At 37.1% G+C, this 17,112-nt stretch overlaps 1 protein-coding gene across 12 annotated transcripts in view; it reads right to left on the reverse strand.

The window, feature by feature from the left end:
* Positions 1–15,864, reverse strand: part of LOC137985208 (uncharacterized) — a 35,678-nt gene extending 19,814 nt beyond the window's left edge. For 3 of the 12 annotated variants that reach the window (XM_068832741.1, XM_068832742.1, XM_068832737.1), the window contains exons 1-16: positions 13,317–13,473; positions 9,249–9,386; positions 8,223–8,315; positions 7,268–7,384; positions 7,008–7,112; positions 5,988–6,104; positions 3,544–3,648; positions 3,101–3,217; positions 2,544–2,654; positions 2,227–2,337; positions 1,638–1,745; positions 1,067–1,183; positions 805–918; positions 611–727; positions 425–532; positions 93–209 (exon numbers count right to left, since the gene is read on the reverse strand). In XM_068832741.1, coding sequence (XP_068688842.1) covers positions 93–209; positions 425–532; positions 611–727; positions 805–918; positions 1,067–1,183; positions 1,638–1,745; positions 2,227–2,337; positions 2,544–2,654; positions 3,101–3,217; positions 3,544–3,648; positions 5,988–6,104; positions 7,008–7,112; positions 7,268–7,384; positions 8,223–8,315; positions 9,249–9,386; positions 13,317–13,353 — 1,732 coding nt within the window. In that variant the 5' untranslated portion in view covers positions 13,354–13,473. Of the gene's footprint in view, positions 1–92; positions 210–424; positions 533–610; positions 728–804; positions 919–1,066; positions 1,184–1,637; positions 1,746–2,226; positions 2,338–2,543; positions 2,655–3,100; positions 3,218–3,543; positions 3,649–5,987; positions 6,105–7,007; positions 7,113–7,267; positions 7,385–8,222; positions 8,316–9,248; positions 9,387–13,316; positions 13,475–15,322; positions 15,461–15,602 lie in introns of those variants that run through there. The other 9 variants (XM_068832744.1, XM_068832740.1, XR_011119255.1 and 6 more) reach the window with 7 other exon arrangements.
* Positions 15,865–17,112: the final 1,248 nt, after the last annotated feature.

Below are 17,112 nucleotides of genomic sequence, written 5' to 3' on the forward strand. Positions count from 1 at the left end.
CTCTGAACAAGCAAGGGAATCTCCTTCCAGTTTTAGAAATGAAGTTACTGTATTTCCTCCACTCACACCATTCAAATATTAAGATCGCTCACCTTTCCTTGACTGTGTTTCCTTAATATCCACCCCATCATGAGTGTACCATTGTCCATCCTTTTTGTCAAAACTCAGTGGTTCAGGGGTGGGGGTGTGGGGTTCAACTGTTAACAGGTCTAAAATAAAGCACTTTTACTTTTAGATAAAATTACACCACCAATGAGAGGCTCTTTGCCACACCATCCTATTTGACTTTTTCTTCATATACATGCAGGATTAATCTTGCTACCAACAACAGAGGGAATGTAGACATTTGAGAGGAAAGGAAATCATGGAGGCCAAAACATGCATCAATTATTAAAATACTTAAATTGGACTTTCATGTAATCACCTTTATGACCACCTCCTTTCTTGGCCAAATTCAAATATTCACTGCCATTTTGTCCAGCTCCAATCACATCATCTCCTATTTGACAGCTATTTATACTGACTGATAAGTCTGCCAAAAGAACCACTCATTGGTTAGTAAAATCACTTGAAAACATACAATCAAGTTCAGAGCAATAAAAGCGATTACCTTTCCTTGACTGTGTTTCTTTGATATCCACTCCATCATGAGTGTACCACTGTCCATCCTTCCTGTCGTACTTCATTGGTTCGGGGGTGGGTGTGTGGGGCTCCACTATTAACAGGTCTAAACATGGAGCAAAAACACATCATTGTATTCCTGTGTTTTGCCAAAAAAAGTCACCATCATCAGTATACATGTACCTTTGTGTCCTCCACCTTTCTTTGCAACCTTAAGATAATCTGTGTCTGTCTCAATATCAACAACAGGATTGTCAATGTTAGATAGCCGTGGGCTGTTTGGCATGGTGACCATTTCTGAAAATTAAATTAAATTCTTCTCTGTGAATGTCTTAGTTTACTCTTGACAACATCCAAACCCAATTACATGTTATCGTGCAAGGTGACAAACAAATTCTTCTACAATTACTGTAAACAAGTGACACATTAAAATCCTTACAAATACCTTTCCTTCCTTGAGTTTCTTTTACATCCACTCCAACATGAGTGTACCACTGGCCATCCTTCATATCATATTTCACTGGCTCAGGTGATGACATATGTGGCTCTATAATTAGCAAGTCTAGAGGGAAACAGAACAAAAATACATCAATAGCAGGTGCAGGTGTCTGAGCCTAGCAATAATGCCACTTTATTTACTTATTTATCCCAAGATAAAATTTGAACGTGTTGCCTCTGTTAGAGATATCAATAGTTAAAATTTTTGGTACCGCACCGCTACACTTTACATGTCCTACACTTGAGACATACCGAATTGCTTGTAGTTGTTACCAAGTATTAATTATTTTAAGATTAACTTACACCCTTGTAGAAGTACAAAAATATTAAATGATCTTAATTCTTCATGTTTCATATTGTTAGCCATATTTACTTGCATATGCTTTAAATATTTGCCAAGTACTGAGCTCAAGTCATGTTTATAATCCTACATACATTTAACCCACTATCTTACAATTAACTTAAGGAAAGTTAAAATTAAACCAAGCACTACAAAAATGGCACTTGCTATAAAGTACCTTTATGGCCTCCACCTCTTCTAGCTGTTCTCAGGTATTCAGTCTCAGCTTTGCTTTCAGCTGCTGAATCACTATAGGTACGCCGACGCTTCTTGATATTACCAGTGTCTACAATAAAAACAGTGCCGGTAACTTATTTCCTACCATTATAAAAATAGACAAATGAAATCAAGTGAAGCTATGATCCTCGCAGTTATTCATGAACGCAATTTTTGCAATTGCATGGAGAAGCCTGGATTTCAAGGGGGTTTGAACCTGTGACTTCGCGATACTGGTGCGATGCTCTAAGCAACTGAGCTACATGTATGAAGCCACTAACGTTGGGAGCTGGTCATTTGTGGGTTCTAATGCTCCTGTGAGGAATGAATCCACGATGAAATGATACATGAAATGGATCATATGTGAACTGTGGATATGAAATCAAGTGAGGCTATGATCCATGAAGTTATGAACACAATTTTTGCAATTGCAAAACCCTATAAACGATGTTTCTAAAAGTATATGAAGTGTACACAGTGTCTCCAAACCTTCCATCACAACATTATAATTTCATGGTTATTTACAAAATATTTCCAGGGCAGGATCTTGCCTTGGGGTCCATCTTTGATCACCATATCATCTTGATTGTACCACTCCCCACCATACTTTTTATATTTCTGAGGTTCTGGGGATGGGCTATGATCCTCCACAATTAAAAGATCTGAAAAGAGAAAGTGATGATGGTGGTCTGCATTCTAAACAGTTTTAACATTATTTTATTTTGTCCATTCCAGCTCAGTTTCATTGTGTTTGCAAATGAAGCCCTACAAGAAGCAATGTACCAAATCAAATAGTATTTAATACACTTTACAGACACACATACTCAAGAATTTCACGCATGATTTTTAAAGGGAAGTATGCTGCTACCTCTGTGTCCTCCGCCTTTTTTGGCTAAGTCCAGGTACTCTGTCGGTCGGCCTCCAGCAGCAGTAATACTCTTATCATCAACAGCTGAACCATTATTTTCCACTGAGAGAGCTAAAGGTAAAAATGACCCTCAATACATTATTATTGACAACTCAGTTTAAAGGGGCTTTTCAGTGACAATATCTACATCTAAATTTAAATGCTTATTTACAAAATGAACTACCACAATACTCCTTAGAATGATATTATTAACAAAAGCATTGTCTGTAGCCAACTACTATATTACAAAAGGGGGCATAATAATTATTACATAATTTATTTCGTTTTAAAAAAACACTGTTTAACCCTAAAGACAAGATTCATTATTATAGGGTTTGTTTATAAGTTACAGATTTTTTTAAAAAATAAATTCTCCCAAATTTTAGTCAACCTGCATGTCACCTATAGATTGAGTTGATTACATGTGTTGTTACACTCTTAACACAAACCATTTTTATACTATACTATTTTGCTAATATTTGGTAAGGACAACTCTTTCTTTTTCCAAAAAGGCTTACACTTTTTCTGCTGTGTTTCTTGGATATCCACTCCATCATGAGCGTACCACTGTCCATCTTTCTTGTCAAACAACATTTTTTCAGGCGAGGGTGTATGTGGTGTTACTGTCAACAGATCTAAAAACAAAGGATTTTAAATCAAGTAGAGAAGCAAAAAGGCCTCGCAGAAAGGCACATGGGTTTTGAAAATACCTACAGTGTATGTTTCAAGGCCAGCATCAATTTTTTACTACTTTGACCTTTATGTTTGACATTTCAGCTGTTCTGTTGGTGCTGATTTGATTGGTTTATAATTTCCTTTCCATTGTATGTAAGTATCTTTAAATATGACATTACTGATAGAAATGTAATTTCTAGGAGCATCCTTTAGGAGTCACATGAAGTTCCTTTCAAGATTATCATTATTATTTGAATGAGTTTCATCAAGTAGTACTGATCAATACCTTGATGTCCACCACCTTTCTTTGCAATCTTAAGGTAATCAGTGTCTGTCTTAATATCCAATGTGTTATCTAAGCTTGATGACTTTGAAGAGACTGTCATCATTTCTGGAAGAAAGTTTTGCAGAACACTGTTGCATTAACTCTATGTGTATGTAATTTAAAAATTAAAGTGTGAAACTTGATTTTCGCAAAACAGTGCTCAATACATAGAAGTAGAGTGAAGTATACATTGAAGAAAAAAACAACAAGTAAAACTACGAGTTCATCCTTACAAGCCTGTTTCGTGGTTGCCCACTCATAAGGGGAAAATCCCCTGATGAGTGGGCGACTAGGAAAAAGGCTTGTAGGGATGAACTTGTAGTTTTATTTGTTGTTTCTTTCTTCAATATAAAATTTAAAAATTATGCATGTATACCAGCAAAACTGCTAAAAAATGATTACCTGTAAATATAGGTCTCCCAAGGATGGAGGTCAAACAAGGAAAAAAAAGACTGCCTTTTACTACATGTTTCATCGTTAAAATCTAGTGATTTGATTGCAAACTACAGATATGAAGGTCTTTGACAATCACTGTGAAGCTTACATTCTAGATCATGAACAACTATACATGTAGATTCCATGTTACCATTCTTCTGTTGAATAACAGATCACAGATGACGTCAAAAGATGGTAAGAACAAGAGTGGCACAGACTGTGTCATTGATGTTTGTTACTGCATTTTGACGTCTTCTGTGATATCTCATTGAACAGATGCACGGCAACATCAAATCTATTTTGCTTTATACAAGAGGCTATGGACAGCCTACACTTTGTTCGAAGGCTTTTTAGCCGACTTTCTTTAAGTTCACACTATTTAAGTGGGTTAGTTGGTCAATATCCAGCTTACATAGTTTGAAGTCCACAGTCCACGTTCCGTGACCCACTGATGGGGTTAAGTGTGATCGTAGATAGTTATTTACATTTAAAACTGTTGTTAAACGGCATTGATTCCAACCAAAACCAGTTAACAGATGCTTTGCAAGTCTCTACGATGGTATTTTAAAAAAATTAATACTTTTTCTTAACGATACTGGGAAATGAGTGTTACGGAGTTATACGGTAACCTGATATTGCATTAGGTGCAACGAAAACACAAAAACTCATTTCCGGTCACACACACACAATTCTTTACTACATATTTCCCCATGTTAACTTGTCACATAGTCATCCTTGATCTAGTGGTCATTGCGATCACCACTGAAAGAAGAGATACAGAGTTTGAACCCTACTTGGGCTGCCTTCTAAGAGACAGAGAAATCCTACACATGTGCAGCCAGAGCGCAACCTCCCGAAAAAATCAAATAAAAAAGTCTCAAGTCCAAAAACAGAGTCAAATCCTATACTTTGTTCTTTGATGATGACATCCGCTATGCGTCTCTCCTCTAATAGACACAGTTGTTGTAACAAGCGAGAACCAATCTAAATGCCAGTGTGCATTACGAAGCTTCTTATATCAAACTACATGTATAACTTTACATGTAATGACTGTATCTCAAGGAGGAGTTCTATAGTCTCAGAAATAATAATAATAATTTTAACAAATAGTCATTATTAAATACAAATGAGTGAAAATACATTATGCTTGAAAAAATACCTCTTACTATCTGAATTAAAGGTCCGTACTGTAAGTTACCGACCAAGCTTTTTCCCATTGATTTACGGCCCAAGCGCAAAGAATAAATTATCAAAATATGCATGAAGTAGTTGACTTTTATAGTTTCTCCTATGAGAGAAAAACCACTGGGAGCAACCGTTAGTTTCTTTGAGTAAGCCGCCATGGATCCAGCACCAAGGACGAATAAATTAAATTTGAACCGGTAAAACAAGTTAGTAAAGTTGTTTTGGCGCTTGCACATGCATTCAGCATGTAACTGTTGCGTTTGAGCGAGTCTGCTACATTGTGTGGTGATCCAAATACGAAGTGACGTCAAATGCATCACATGGGGCATGATGTACTTCGCACACGGTCGATGGAATTTCTAATGGTTGCTTGCAGTGGTTTCTCTCTCGAAAAGCGTAAGAGAAAGCAACTGCTCGCAGGGTGACTTGTATAGTATACATGTATATAAGAAAACAATATCATTTGCATTTGTACAAGTGCATGCAATAAAAGAAAGTCTGGCTCTTCTGACTATATTTTTCTGATTAAAATACTGTAAATTTTCTTTGAATCTGGACATTTCTGAACTCTCAGGAACCAATGGTCTTGATAATAACTACACGTATCATTCTATTGATAATAATCCTGAGACTCCAGATAATTGAGCTTAACGACGGTAGTTGGACTAGCAGGCCGAAATGGAAACTTGGAAATCTATCAGTGAGCTTTTAAAAGTCTTCACTTCTTACTTCTTCCATTTCGACCTAAGGGGACACTAAAATGACTTGAATAAACAAACTCAGACCTTTTCGTTGCAGTGTGTCCTGGATATCTACTCCATTGTGGGTGTACCATGTTCCATCCTGCTTGTCACATTTCACTGGCTCTGATGAAGGTTTATGGGGGGTAATTTCCAACAAATCTGAAACAAAAGTGGCAAGAATATGCCATCTTGATCCAACACACACACATATTTTCTGTAATTATCACTGACACCAACTCTCCTCAAAAACACAGCATACAATGTATTTTTTTTAACTCAAAAACTAATCAATGTATTTATACATGTATGTATACATTTGCTTAATATTGTGTTTTATTATTGGTCTAAATGTATCCCTGATATACATTTCATGAATATGACATGAAAAACAGTTCCAGTTAGTCATATTTATAGCCCAACCTTTACTTCTGTTCAACCATCAAAATGTTTCACAAATTGCTTGCCAAAGCACAAGCTACAGTGTACATGTACACAGCTTCATGAAACTGGCAATTCCACCTTTTCCACAAACTCAACAGTGTACTGTGTTTCAAGTCTCTGTAAGTACTGTAGGTTATTGTTTACACACTCTTAATTTAGAATTTGGCACACTCAAGAAAATAGTAGCCTACTGCCAGCCTGAGAAGATGCATGTGAGTATCCCAGCATGAACTCAACCTCAGTTGAGGTTGGGGGGCTTAAGTCAAGCAGGGCTTTCAACACAGTGGGAAAATTGTGGTTGCTCCCATGCTTTGGCCCATGCTGCCCTACTGAAGAATAAAATTAATTAATAAATACACAAGAGAAGCATCTAATTTGACAAACATTAAATATAAGTAAGAAAATTATTAACTGTTAACTAAAGACACCACCTAACACTAGTAAAAAATTCTTCATCAACTTTCTTTAACCGTTGTTTTCCAGAACTGTCTGACACAAGCTTTAGCCCACTGATGCTACACTACAGAGCAGCAAGTAAAGATCTCAACATGACAAAAATAATATTGTCAGTCTTTCTTGCTACAAATTTACATTTTTTTTCCTCCCAACAGTTCTCCTTACCTTTATGTCCACCACCCTTCTTTGCAATTTTAAGGTAATCAGTATCAGTGTCAATATCTACTGAGGTTTCCAAGTTTGATAACCTTGAAGAAACTGTCATCATTTCTGAAAGAATAATTAAATCCATTGAAAGAACCACAAATTACCAGGTGGGTTTCCCTTCCCACAGTAAATTATGCAGAAAATGGGATACTACATGTATTTCCTAGTGTGACAGGAAGTTTGCAAACAAAATTAATAATTTTTTCTGATATGGATACCTTTTCTTTGCTGTGTGTCTTTAACATCCACTCCATTGTGTGCATACCACTGCCCATCTTTCTTTTCATATTCTACTGGTTGAGGCGTTGGTGTGTGGGCTTCAATAGTTAACATATCTATCAATATGGAAAAAAAATAGATTGGATATATTTTTTTAAAAAACAAAAAAAACAAAAAAAGCTGGGAAATGTCTCAGAACCATCTACAAGTTCATCCCACCAGCTGAAAAAGTTTTCTTCACCACCAATTAAGTTTGATTAGGACTAGGCAATTTGTTTACAGTAAGTTCACTGGGTTGGTAAGCCAGAACATTGTTTCTTCTTCGACATATGAACATCCCTACGTAAGTGCTTGGTTACATTTCTGAAAACTGCAAGTTGTTAAAATACAATCATTCCATCGAATTCAGTCAATTCAGTGGAGGAACTGCACAAAGTTGCCTGCAAACATACATGTACTTGTAATAGTATGTGATAAAGTTTTTGATGGGACCTAAATGTTGCTATTCACTTTCACTTAAGTTACAAACCACAGGTTTCAATAACTTTTGAAGTAGATGCCTGGGCTAGTCAATGTAAGACTAGCCCAGGCCAACCCTAACCCTATAATCACCGTTGCCTTTTACAAGGGTTTGAGCGAAAATCAAGGCAGAGTAGTCTGCAGTGAGAGGTAAATTGCTGACAGACAGACAGTGGTATATCGCCAGTAACTGGCTTCTGATAAAACCTCTGCAAACAAATTAAATTAAATCATGATTATAGAAACAAGACCATAATAGCCCACAGTTAGCATAGCTATTCTAGGCCAATACTCCCCAGTACGACCCTAATGCGCTCAGTTAGTAAGAGGTTATAAATTTTGCTTCAGTAACACCACAAGTAGTGGGAGGTACAAGGGGAAGTTGCACGCCAGAGTATTTCAGAGTTATGGCAAACAAAATTTTAGATCTTTTACCTGAATGTCCTCCACCTTTTCTTGCCATCTGGAGATATTTTGTGTCACTTACACACTGCAATCCATTGGTTGTTGAAGACTCATCATGGATGTCTGGTGCAGTTGGAAAATATGCCAAAAAATGTGCAACTTAGAAAATAATTATTACATTTGCTTAAAAGTATCTTGTATGAGACAAGTTTCATTCAGAGTGATGCTTACATTGTTCATGTACAGACAATAATCTAGTATAGCGTTCTTTTAACCTGATACCAGATGCTACACGTACAGTATGGCTGTACGGCAGATAACACAAACTGTTATCATGCAAAAACCGAATCCAATAATTGTTTTATTTTATATAGTGTGTTAGGTGATGTCACTTCTGCATGCATAAAACTACTGTCTGTAGGTATGACGTCAATTATACATATATAAAATCTATTATCTGTAGTTATGACTTAAGAGAAACAGAGCAAGCAAGAATTAGCTGCGTGCTTATAGCTAATCAAAATCGAGCTGGTGACACCAATGTATAATAATATTCACTATCACAATCTGAAAGAAAGGAAAATGAAAAATGATCTGGTTTAAAAACTTGGAGCCAGGAAAATTTTGAACCACAACACACTGTATTTAATCATTATGGCAGCTTTTACATTTAACATGGTACATTGTAAATCCTTGGAGTTGTTGACTTGGGAAGCAAAATGGCTTATGCCATAGAAAAACTCCATGACTGCTGTTGGAATGGTCTTCTGAAAAAATCTGATATACGTGTACCATGTTTGTACTTTATTTGCTTACCCACATTGACATAATCATGGCTGTTGTGATCTACAATGTAACTATAACATGTCACTGTTCTTTTTTCTCCTTCATTGCAAGGTACATTAAGGAACCAGACTTAAAAGAATTTAAATTACCAAACACCTTTGATCCACATTATATAATACATCTATATGCACTTTCATGACTGACTTTTAACATGAAGATGCTCAATTATAATTAAGTATAATGCCATTAAATTTTACTCTTAGTGCTTACCTCTGAAGCCATTATTATTTACATATAAATCATCAGTTGAGTAGGATGTAAATTCTTCTTCATCTCCAGAAAAGTTTAAAGCCAAAGGAGTTGGAAGACGTGAGTCCCATGATTCATCTAAAGAAGAATGACGCCACTCTGCAAAAATACGTGCAACAGCATTAAATTGAGACATCACCTTAATTTTTTTAGAAGTGTACCGTGTTCAAAACGTTTCATTGACTTACAAGGTGCTTACAAACATGCACCTCTTAGAATAATGACACACATACATATAGAAACATAATACATAACATGCATGCATACAATAGACCAAGTTGGTACCAATTTTTAGTCAATTTTAAATGTGTACTTTTTAAATATTAATATGTCCTAATGGTTGTACTTTATAATGTCGCCGCTAAATGCAGTGAAACAGAAAGTGAAGGTTCGCTAAAAGCCATCTTACACCCTTTCCTTCCTACAGGTGACACTTGGAAGATGTTACTCTGTCTAACAATCTTTGTAGACACCTGCACTGTAACACAACTTCCTGATTTTCTTTTGCCAAAGAAGAGTAGTTGGTGTTACAGTATTTTCATCCTTATTCCTTTCCCAAGGCACCAAGAAATTGACAAACATCCACTTCTGAGCTGCTCGACCCACCACAGCAATGTCTGGATGATTATGTTCCATCTTCTGTGATATTTTGATACTCCTATCCCACCAGATTTCCACACTTCAATCCTGACACCCTCACCTCATCGGGAACCTCCTTATACCACACATCAGCAGACTTCACACCATACTTCCAACAAAGCCCCAAGTACACCCTCAACCCCATCCAATCATACCTCCTCCGATACTCCCTCTGCCAAAGCCAGTACAACCACTTGCCACGTGCCAAAACTTTGCCACACACTCTACTCTTTGGATCTACATTATAATAGTAATAGTAGTAAAGTTTTTTATCACGACATGTGCAAACACAATAGTTTAATGCCATTAGGAAATTAACATGGTTGGTATACACGAACTTTGAAATTAAAAAAAGCTCAGATTTCCCCCAAGAGAGACAAAATTAAAAATGTTCATGAAACATTTTCCTTGATCAGTTGAATCAGCCATTACAGCTATCTCAAAATAATGTGACGTCACATGCTCTCACATCCTTAGGGCTGTCTGCCTGTGCTTACAGAAGATGACATAAGTATTGTTGCCATACATGCGTGTATGTAGATGGCAACGTGTGTAGCCAACATAGCTACCTCTATCGCACAGGCTACATTGAAATTGGTACACAACGCAGTGTTGATTAACCAGCTCTGGTTTGGTCTCGCATTGTTGGAGGTCTTGGCCAATTTTTTCGACTGACAAGACGTGTTGGAATAAAAACATGTGACAAAATGTAGTCATTTTGAGGTGCTTTAAGAACACCAAAAATCATGTCTAAAAACAAGTTTAACCCTTTGACACCCAAACCGGCATAAGCCGGCCAGACTTATTTAACTTGTATTTAACTCTGTCTACTGTAAATGCCAGACGATTTTACTCGTCAATGGGGAACCCCCGGAAGTCATTAACCCTTTGACACCCTTATCAGCCGAAACAGGCCGGACGATTTTACTCGTCAATGGGGATCCCAAGGGAGTCAATGGGTTAATACTATTCAGTTATTACAGCAACCACATGCTATACATATTACCATATTGGTTTCTGTATAATTTATAAATGTAATTCCATGCCCAACCACCACCCCTTAAAAGTAACATTTTCAATCAATTTCCAACAAAAATATATCACGCTTCCCTATCTTAAGGATTTAGCCCTAACCCTAGTTTCCTGAAAAGTTATCTGTTTCTGCTTTCAACTAAAATTAATGTAAAGTAACCAAAATTAATGACCAAAGTACTTTTGAAATGTGGAATATGCTGATCTTTGCCGCCTTCGTCACTGAGGCTCCATCAGAAGAAGCAGTTTTTTTCTTAACTGGACTGGTTTAACCTTGGTTTAACTCACACAATATTCTGCCATGGATCCACTATGTCCACTTTCTAATACAAGTATAAGCACACAGCTCAAAATGACGCACAAGGTGCTGATGCCCATGGACCTGCACTTTATACCATCAGCAGATTTGATCCAAACCAAATCACATGACAGGAAAAAGGGCCATTTCTGGTAAGGGTAGCAGGAGTGCAAATGTTTACAGAACATTCCATACCCCATTATTTAGCCCACATTAATTAACAAGTCTGTTACCTGTCTTAAGCACCAATCAACAACAAGCATACAAAAAAATTAGAAAAGCCATCACGACTATAATAAAAAAACTGAAATGAGAGGAACTGTATTTGCTATTTGACAAAAAGAGGCACAGGTACACAGGGTACCCACAGGCAATATTGCTGTATAGGCCATTTTCGAAATATCAAATATTCAGCTTGACAGCGAGGCAGTGAGGACAAATACAATAGAAACACGTTGGAACAAATGTGAAAAAATATTTACATATCATCCACTTTCCTTTGTCTTTGTCCTCTAAACCTCTCTTTCAAGCTAAATTTTAATATATCGAAAAAGGCTTATTGTGATATATTTATTATCTATATAATTATCTTCTGCATAAAAATGCTCCATTTCCTCAGGATATCAATGTCATATATCTTTTTAACCTGAACCCATTTTTTGCCAAACTTTTGAAATTTAGGCTTTTAAAAGAGAGAATCGCATGTTATCCTAAACTTACACCAACACCAAGGTAATTTACCTAAGATTATATCAGCTTCATACTGCCTTACATAAGAACTTTGCACATCACAAATTATGAGGTCAATGCAATCAGTCGAAGTACTAAATTATGTGTTAAATAGGCGCTTGTTCTTTCTTTTATATCAATATTTTGGGTCTGGATACAGAAGGAGTTTAAGAAATACAAAGCATAGTATAACCACAGGATTTGCATAATTTAGTGTTTCAGACGAAACAACGCATTAAATTCCGTGAGAAAGGGAATGGCACGAGATGTGGAATTCAACAGCACGCGATTTTGTCGCATTAATCACTGTAAATTTGTTCTTACGGAACATAACAGGGATCACAAAGTTTGGCCACATCCAAGCTCAGGTTATTGGATCACCCGTTGTGACTCTGAAAGCGGGGTAACGAATCGCAAATTAACATCAATCATCACGCATTTCACCCAAGAAAAACTCAAAAGAAAGAAAAATTGGAAAAGTGGAATTTTTTTTCATACGGGCCCTTAGATTGTTCAAACAAGCTGACTACGCCTTTTCCTGTTGGGCTTCGTACCTCACGCCCAACAAACTCTAGACAACGCAAACAAATGATTAGAAGTGCAAGACGGAAGGCTAATTTGCATTAGGTTTATTTTGCGAATGGCTTGATCGGCCGTGAAGGACTGTCTCAATAGGTTAAATTGTAATTTTTGACTATCAGTAAAGAATTTGTTTACCATCGCCTTCTTAAACAAACTATCTTCTATTATTGGATATACCTGGCAAAACATTGGCAGAAATAGGTCTGACCACAAAAACGACAAATTCCAGCGAGAGAAAAAAATCACGTTATTAAAAAGGGATAGAAATAACGTTTAACCACAACACACATCACAAATATTTTGAGAGCGAGAAAATATAGCGACAAGCAGTAAAATTGGTCGCTTAGACAGGGATTTTATCGGCAATGAAGCCTAAACAGATCGGTGACGTGAGAATGAATGATTCAAGTACAAGAAACCGCTTCCCACAAGCGTTTCACATCCGTCGAGAAAATCACCATACCAGTTCCAACACACCATACCATTTTTGTGGCTGAAATGATTGCTCGGTTGAACAAAGGTACTTAAAATTCACAAAAACAAGGACTAAATAAAAATCAATCGCAAGGAACTCACCAAAAGGCTGGTTAAATACGCTGAGAATAAACTTGAGGCAAGGTCTCATTAAAACACGAAAGCGGTGGTAAAAGTTTATTATTCCTAACACCGTTCGCTCTCGAATATGAATCATTCCAACAACTCGCTACTAAATTCTATAATTCTACCACATAAAAATTCTACACACTTACCGTCTGAAGATTGATTTGAATGAGAAAGAACTTCCATATTTCGTTCCAACTGGACGTTAAATCCAATAGCCAACGCGTAGTTTCCTGCAGCGAAACTGAATTATATTGTTTCTCTATTCCGCAACACGCGTTTAAGATCAGTGACAACCGCGCGAGGACTGAAAGAGAGCGCCGGCAAATGAGTCTCAAGAGGGAGGTGGAAAATGATAACTTCCGTTTCACTAAAAACCCTAAATATTAACCAATTAAATTTTAGTTTTAACTCTCTTGTAATGAAGACCTTATATATGATTATTCATAACCCTTTCTAGAAATAAACAAATTTTTGGTCCAAAGTATTGCATCATATAATTTGTGCACATAAGCCCTCCCTAGAAAGTCATTTTTGCTGCTGATTCTGTTTCACAAGCGACTACTTGGCGGGGAATTTGATAATTTAATTCCTATTGAATTGAATAATTATGAGTTGCACGTTTATTGATGTCTTAAACTCTAAGGTTAGTTTCTTTGGTTCTTAATAAATCCAGAGTATGGCAAACAAAATTGCTCGCCTCGCCTAGCCAAGACGATTTCTCATGAAACCGGTCACACTTGAATCAGTTTTTTGCTTTAGAAGGGACAACCCAATATCAGCACTAATGATATTATGCACTCTGTGGACACTCTACGGAAACGTACTTTGCAAGAAACAATTCGAAGTGCGTCATCGGTTAAAAAAGCCATCGCCAGAGTATGAACTGATCAATGACTCCCACGTTGCTAAAGCAGTCACCAATACTTGTTATGAGGTGACAGCCGGACGTTATTAAAATGGGGCGCTAAAGAAATATTTTATTTAGCAGAAGAACAAACCTTAAATCTGGAACGTCAAAAGCAAGAATTGTGTTGTCCTTTTTACTTCACTTTACTTCGTCATAATTCAGATAATAATTTCATATCCGCAGTTCATATATGATCCATTTCATATACCATTTCATCATTAAAACCTGACTATGGTGCGTGTTCTTCACGTCCAATTGATGTAGCTCGCAATATTGTCATGCAATATTTCCTCAGGCGCTTAAACACGACGTTTCACGAAAAAGTCAGACCAGTGGGTTATTTTCGAACTCTTGGCCAATCCTGTAATAAGTTGATTTCTTCAAATTTCTAATGAAACTGCGAATTGCTGGAGATCTGAAAAATTTATATTTATGGGAATCGCAAGTCTAGAGTGATTTGTACGAAACAAAAATAATTATGTACATCAAATATTTCTTATAAAACAAAGACACATTCATTAAGTGCTGGGCTCTATTTTAGCGATGGCGGTAAGCCACTTTTTATCAACCTTATTAAATTCAGGCCGTTGGTAAACAAGTAAAAACATGAGTAACGAGTCGGACATAACTGCTTATTATCTGTCTTATCCAAACGAGTAAACATTTTTTTCCAACTTAGCACTTCCTAGCTGCGCGATTCCGGCTTAAAGGTCTTGATCTGCAAAACCGACCCACTCGGGCCCCCAATCAATCCTCTCATATATCTGCGATCAACCGACACAGTGGCGAAACATCCTAGTTCCATCAAACCAAGCAGCGTTTAAAAATATCATGGTTGGTTTGCCCATTGAATTTGGTTTTATGTTTTTGTTTCAACCCGCAATAGCCTCTGAACCGTAGAAAACCGGTCAGCGAAAACCCATTGAAACAATATGAGATCAGCAGGCAGAACTGGAAACTAAAAACAAAGCATCGGCAGATGACGAAACAAGTTTCTAATCTCCGCTTTCTGCTATTACTTAAACCCTTATTCAGAAAAATAATTGGCCATTAACAGAAAGGATATGACGCTTTGGTGCTCTTGACCAGGTGGGTGGGGTCAAAAAAAATTTAATTTGCATATTTCATTTTCAACACCCATCAGGATCCATCAGACGCACAGCCAGGATTCTTACAAGACACAATTCTAAAAACGTTTCTAATTGTTACATGTAACTGAGGTTCTAAATAAGCTCAGGCTTTTACCTTCCTTACTCTGTTGCTAGTAACAGCAGCGTTCCGTCCGCGCGTGACGACGGCAAGTTGATGATGCGTGAAAAAAACATAGGGCTTTCAAATTTGCAACGACTGAAGGGGAAACCTAAAATAAAGCAAACAGTGATTAAGAAGGTACCAACCACACTCATAAAGTAATTATCGAACGTAAACAGCAGGAATTATCAATGTCGTAGAGTCACCCCGTAGACGAAGTGTTTCAACATAGTGCAAACAACAAATCACAACAAACTCAAAAACCATAACAGACCATAAAGTGAATGGAACGTAGTTGGTATTGTATCCTCAACTCTAGCTGTACTATCATAACACAAAAAAGAAAGCAACGCATCGACCTTTTCGAGTAACGAAGTAACAATTACAACACACTAAACACAAAATAAGTTATGAACACCCGCACCGATCTTCATTTGTCTTCCTTCCCGTCAAAATAGACTCTGTAGGTTATATCGCTTCCATTGACTAACTGAAGCAGCTGTTAACGGGTTACGCTGCCGGCAGGTGTTGCAGAACATGTGATTGCTTTATTGACGATTAGCTACTTAAATGTAAACTATTTCTCCCAAACACTCGGATTTCGGATTTAAATTGATCTAAAGCTACAATAGCTAAAAGATTTGATGCCTAATGGATTGAAAATGGTGATTGAAATGGGGGAGAGTGTATTTCCTGGTGATTTCAAAATGTAATCAACGACAGCGCAGCTCGAGTTCGATTTGAAATCACAAGCATGATTTAAGTCCAAAATTGCTGTCTTTACTTTGTGCAGCTACGCCATTAGACTGGTTAGTTATGTCATTGTAACGAGCTTAAAAAAGGATGCAATTTATAGCAAACAGATATTGCTATTCGTCAATAAATCGCACTGCTGTGAGCCAATCAGATTGCATGGATTGATAGCTATTTCAAGCTGGATGGAACAAATGCTTTAAAAGCTTTATTTTTGAAAGCAACTCAATCCCTCATTTTATTTCTCTTCAACCTAAATAACAAGCAATATCTAGCTATAAATAGTTGTGAGCAGTGCGTTTATTGTCAGAGATTCATGTCTTGCTGTTGTTGGCTTCAGCTAAAAGATGAAAGAGTGGGCATCGAACGAGGCCACGACTAAATTTACCTTCGAATAAAGGAAAACCAGCTTTGAAGTATGTTGGGAATTATTGATCTCTATAGGAACCATCACAACATGAAATGATTGTTGTATTCAGTTACCCACTAATGAATAGACTATGACAATATTTTGTCAGGAAAGCAGTTGCGCCGATAGCGTGACAAAACACGACTGAGACATTCGGCTATTTTCGAAAACGGAGATGTTTTTCTCCGTATATGAAAAAATCTACGTTTGCGTTTTCGAATCGTATTTGTCTGTCCACACGAATACGCGAAAATGATTCGAAAACGCTAACCTCCGCCTGTAGAACATGTTTGCGCGTGCGCTCTTTGGCATCACGAGCCTCTGATGTCATCGTATTTCACCCGTCCACACGAATGGAGAGCGTTTTCAAACACCTCCGTTTTAGGTGACCGAAAACGCCGTTTTCGTTTGGATGGGAGAGAAAAGTATAGGAAAAAGTCTCCGTTTTAGAAAATATCCGGTTACGTGTGGACGGAGCTCAACAACCGCGCTGCTCAAACTCCTTGCAGTATATCTGAACTCGTTCCATAAGTATCACATAATCCGTTCACATCATGTGTAATGATTACCTATTTTGAAACAAACTCAAATGCATAGTGGATTACCGTGATTTTGCGTATTC

This window comes from Montipora foliosa, chromosome 14 (genome assembly GCF_036669935.1).
Source record: "Montipora foliosa isolate CH-2021 chromosome 14, ASM3666993v2, whole genome shotgun sequence".
Lineage (NCBI taxonomy): Eukaryota > Metazoa > Cnidaria > Anthozoa > Scleractinia > Acroporidae > Montipora > Montipora foliosa.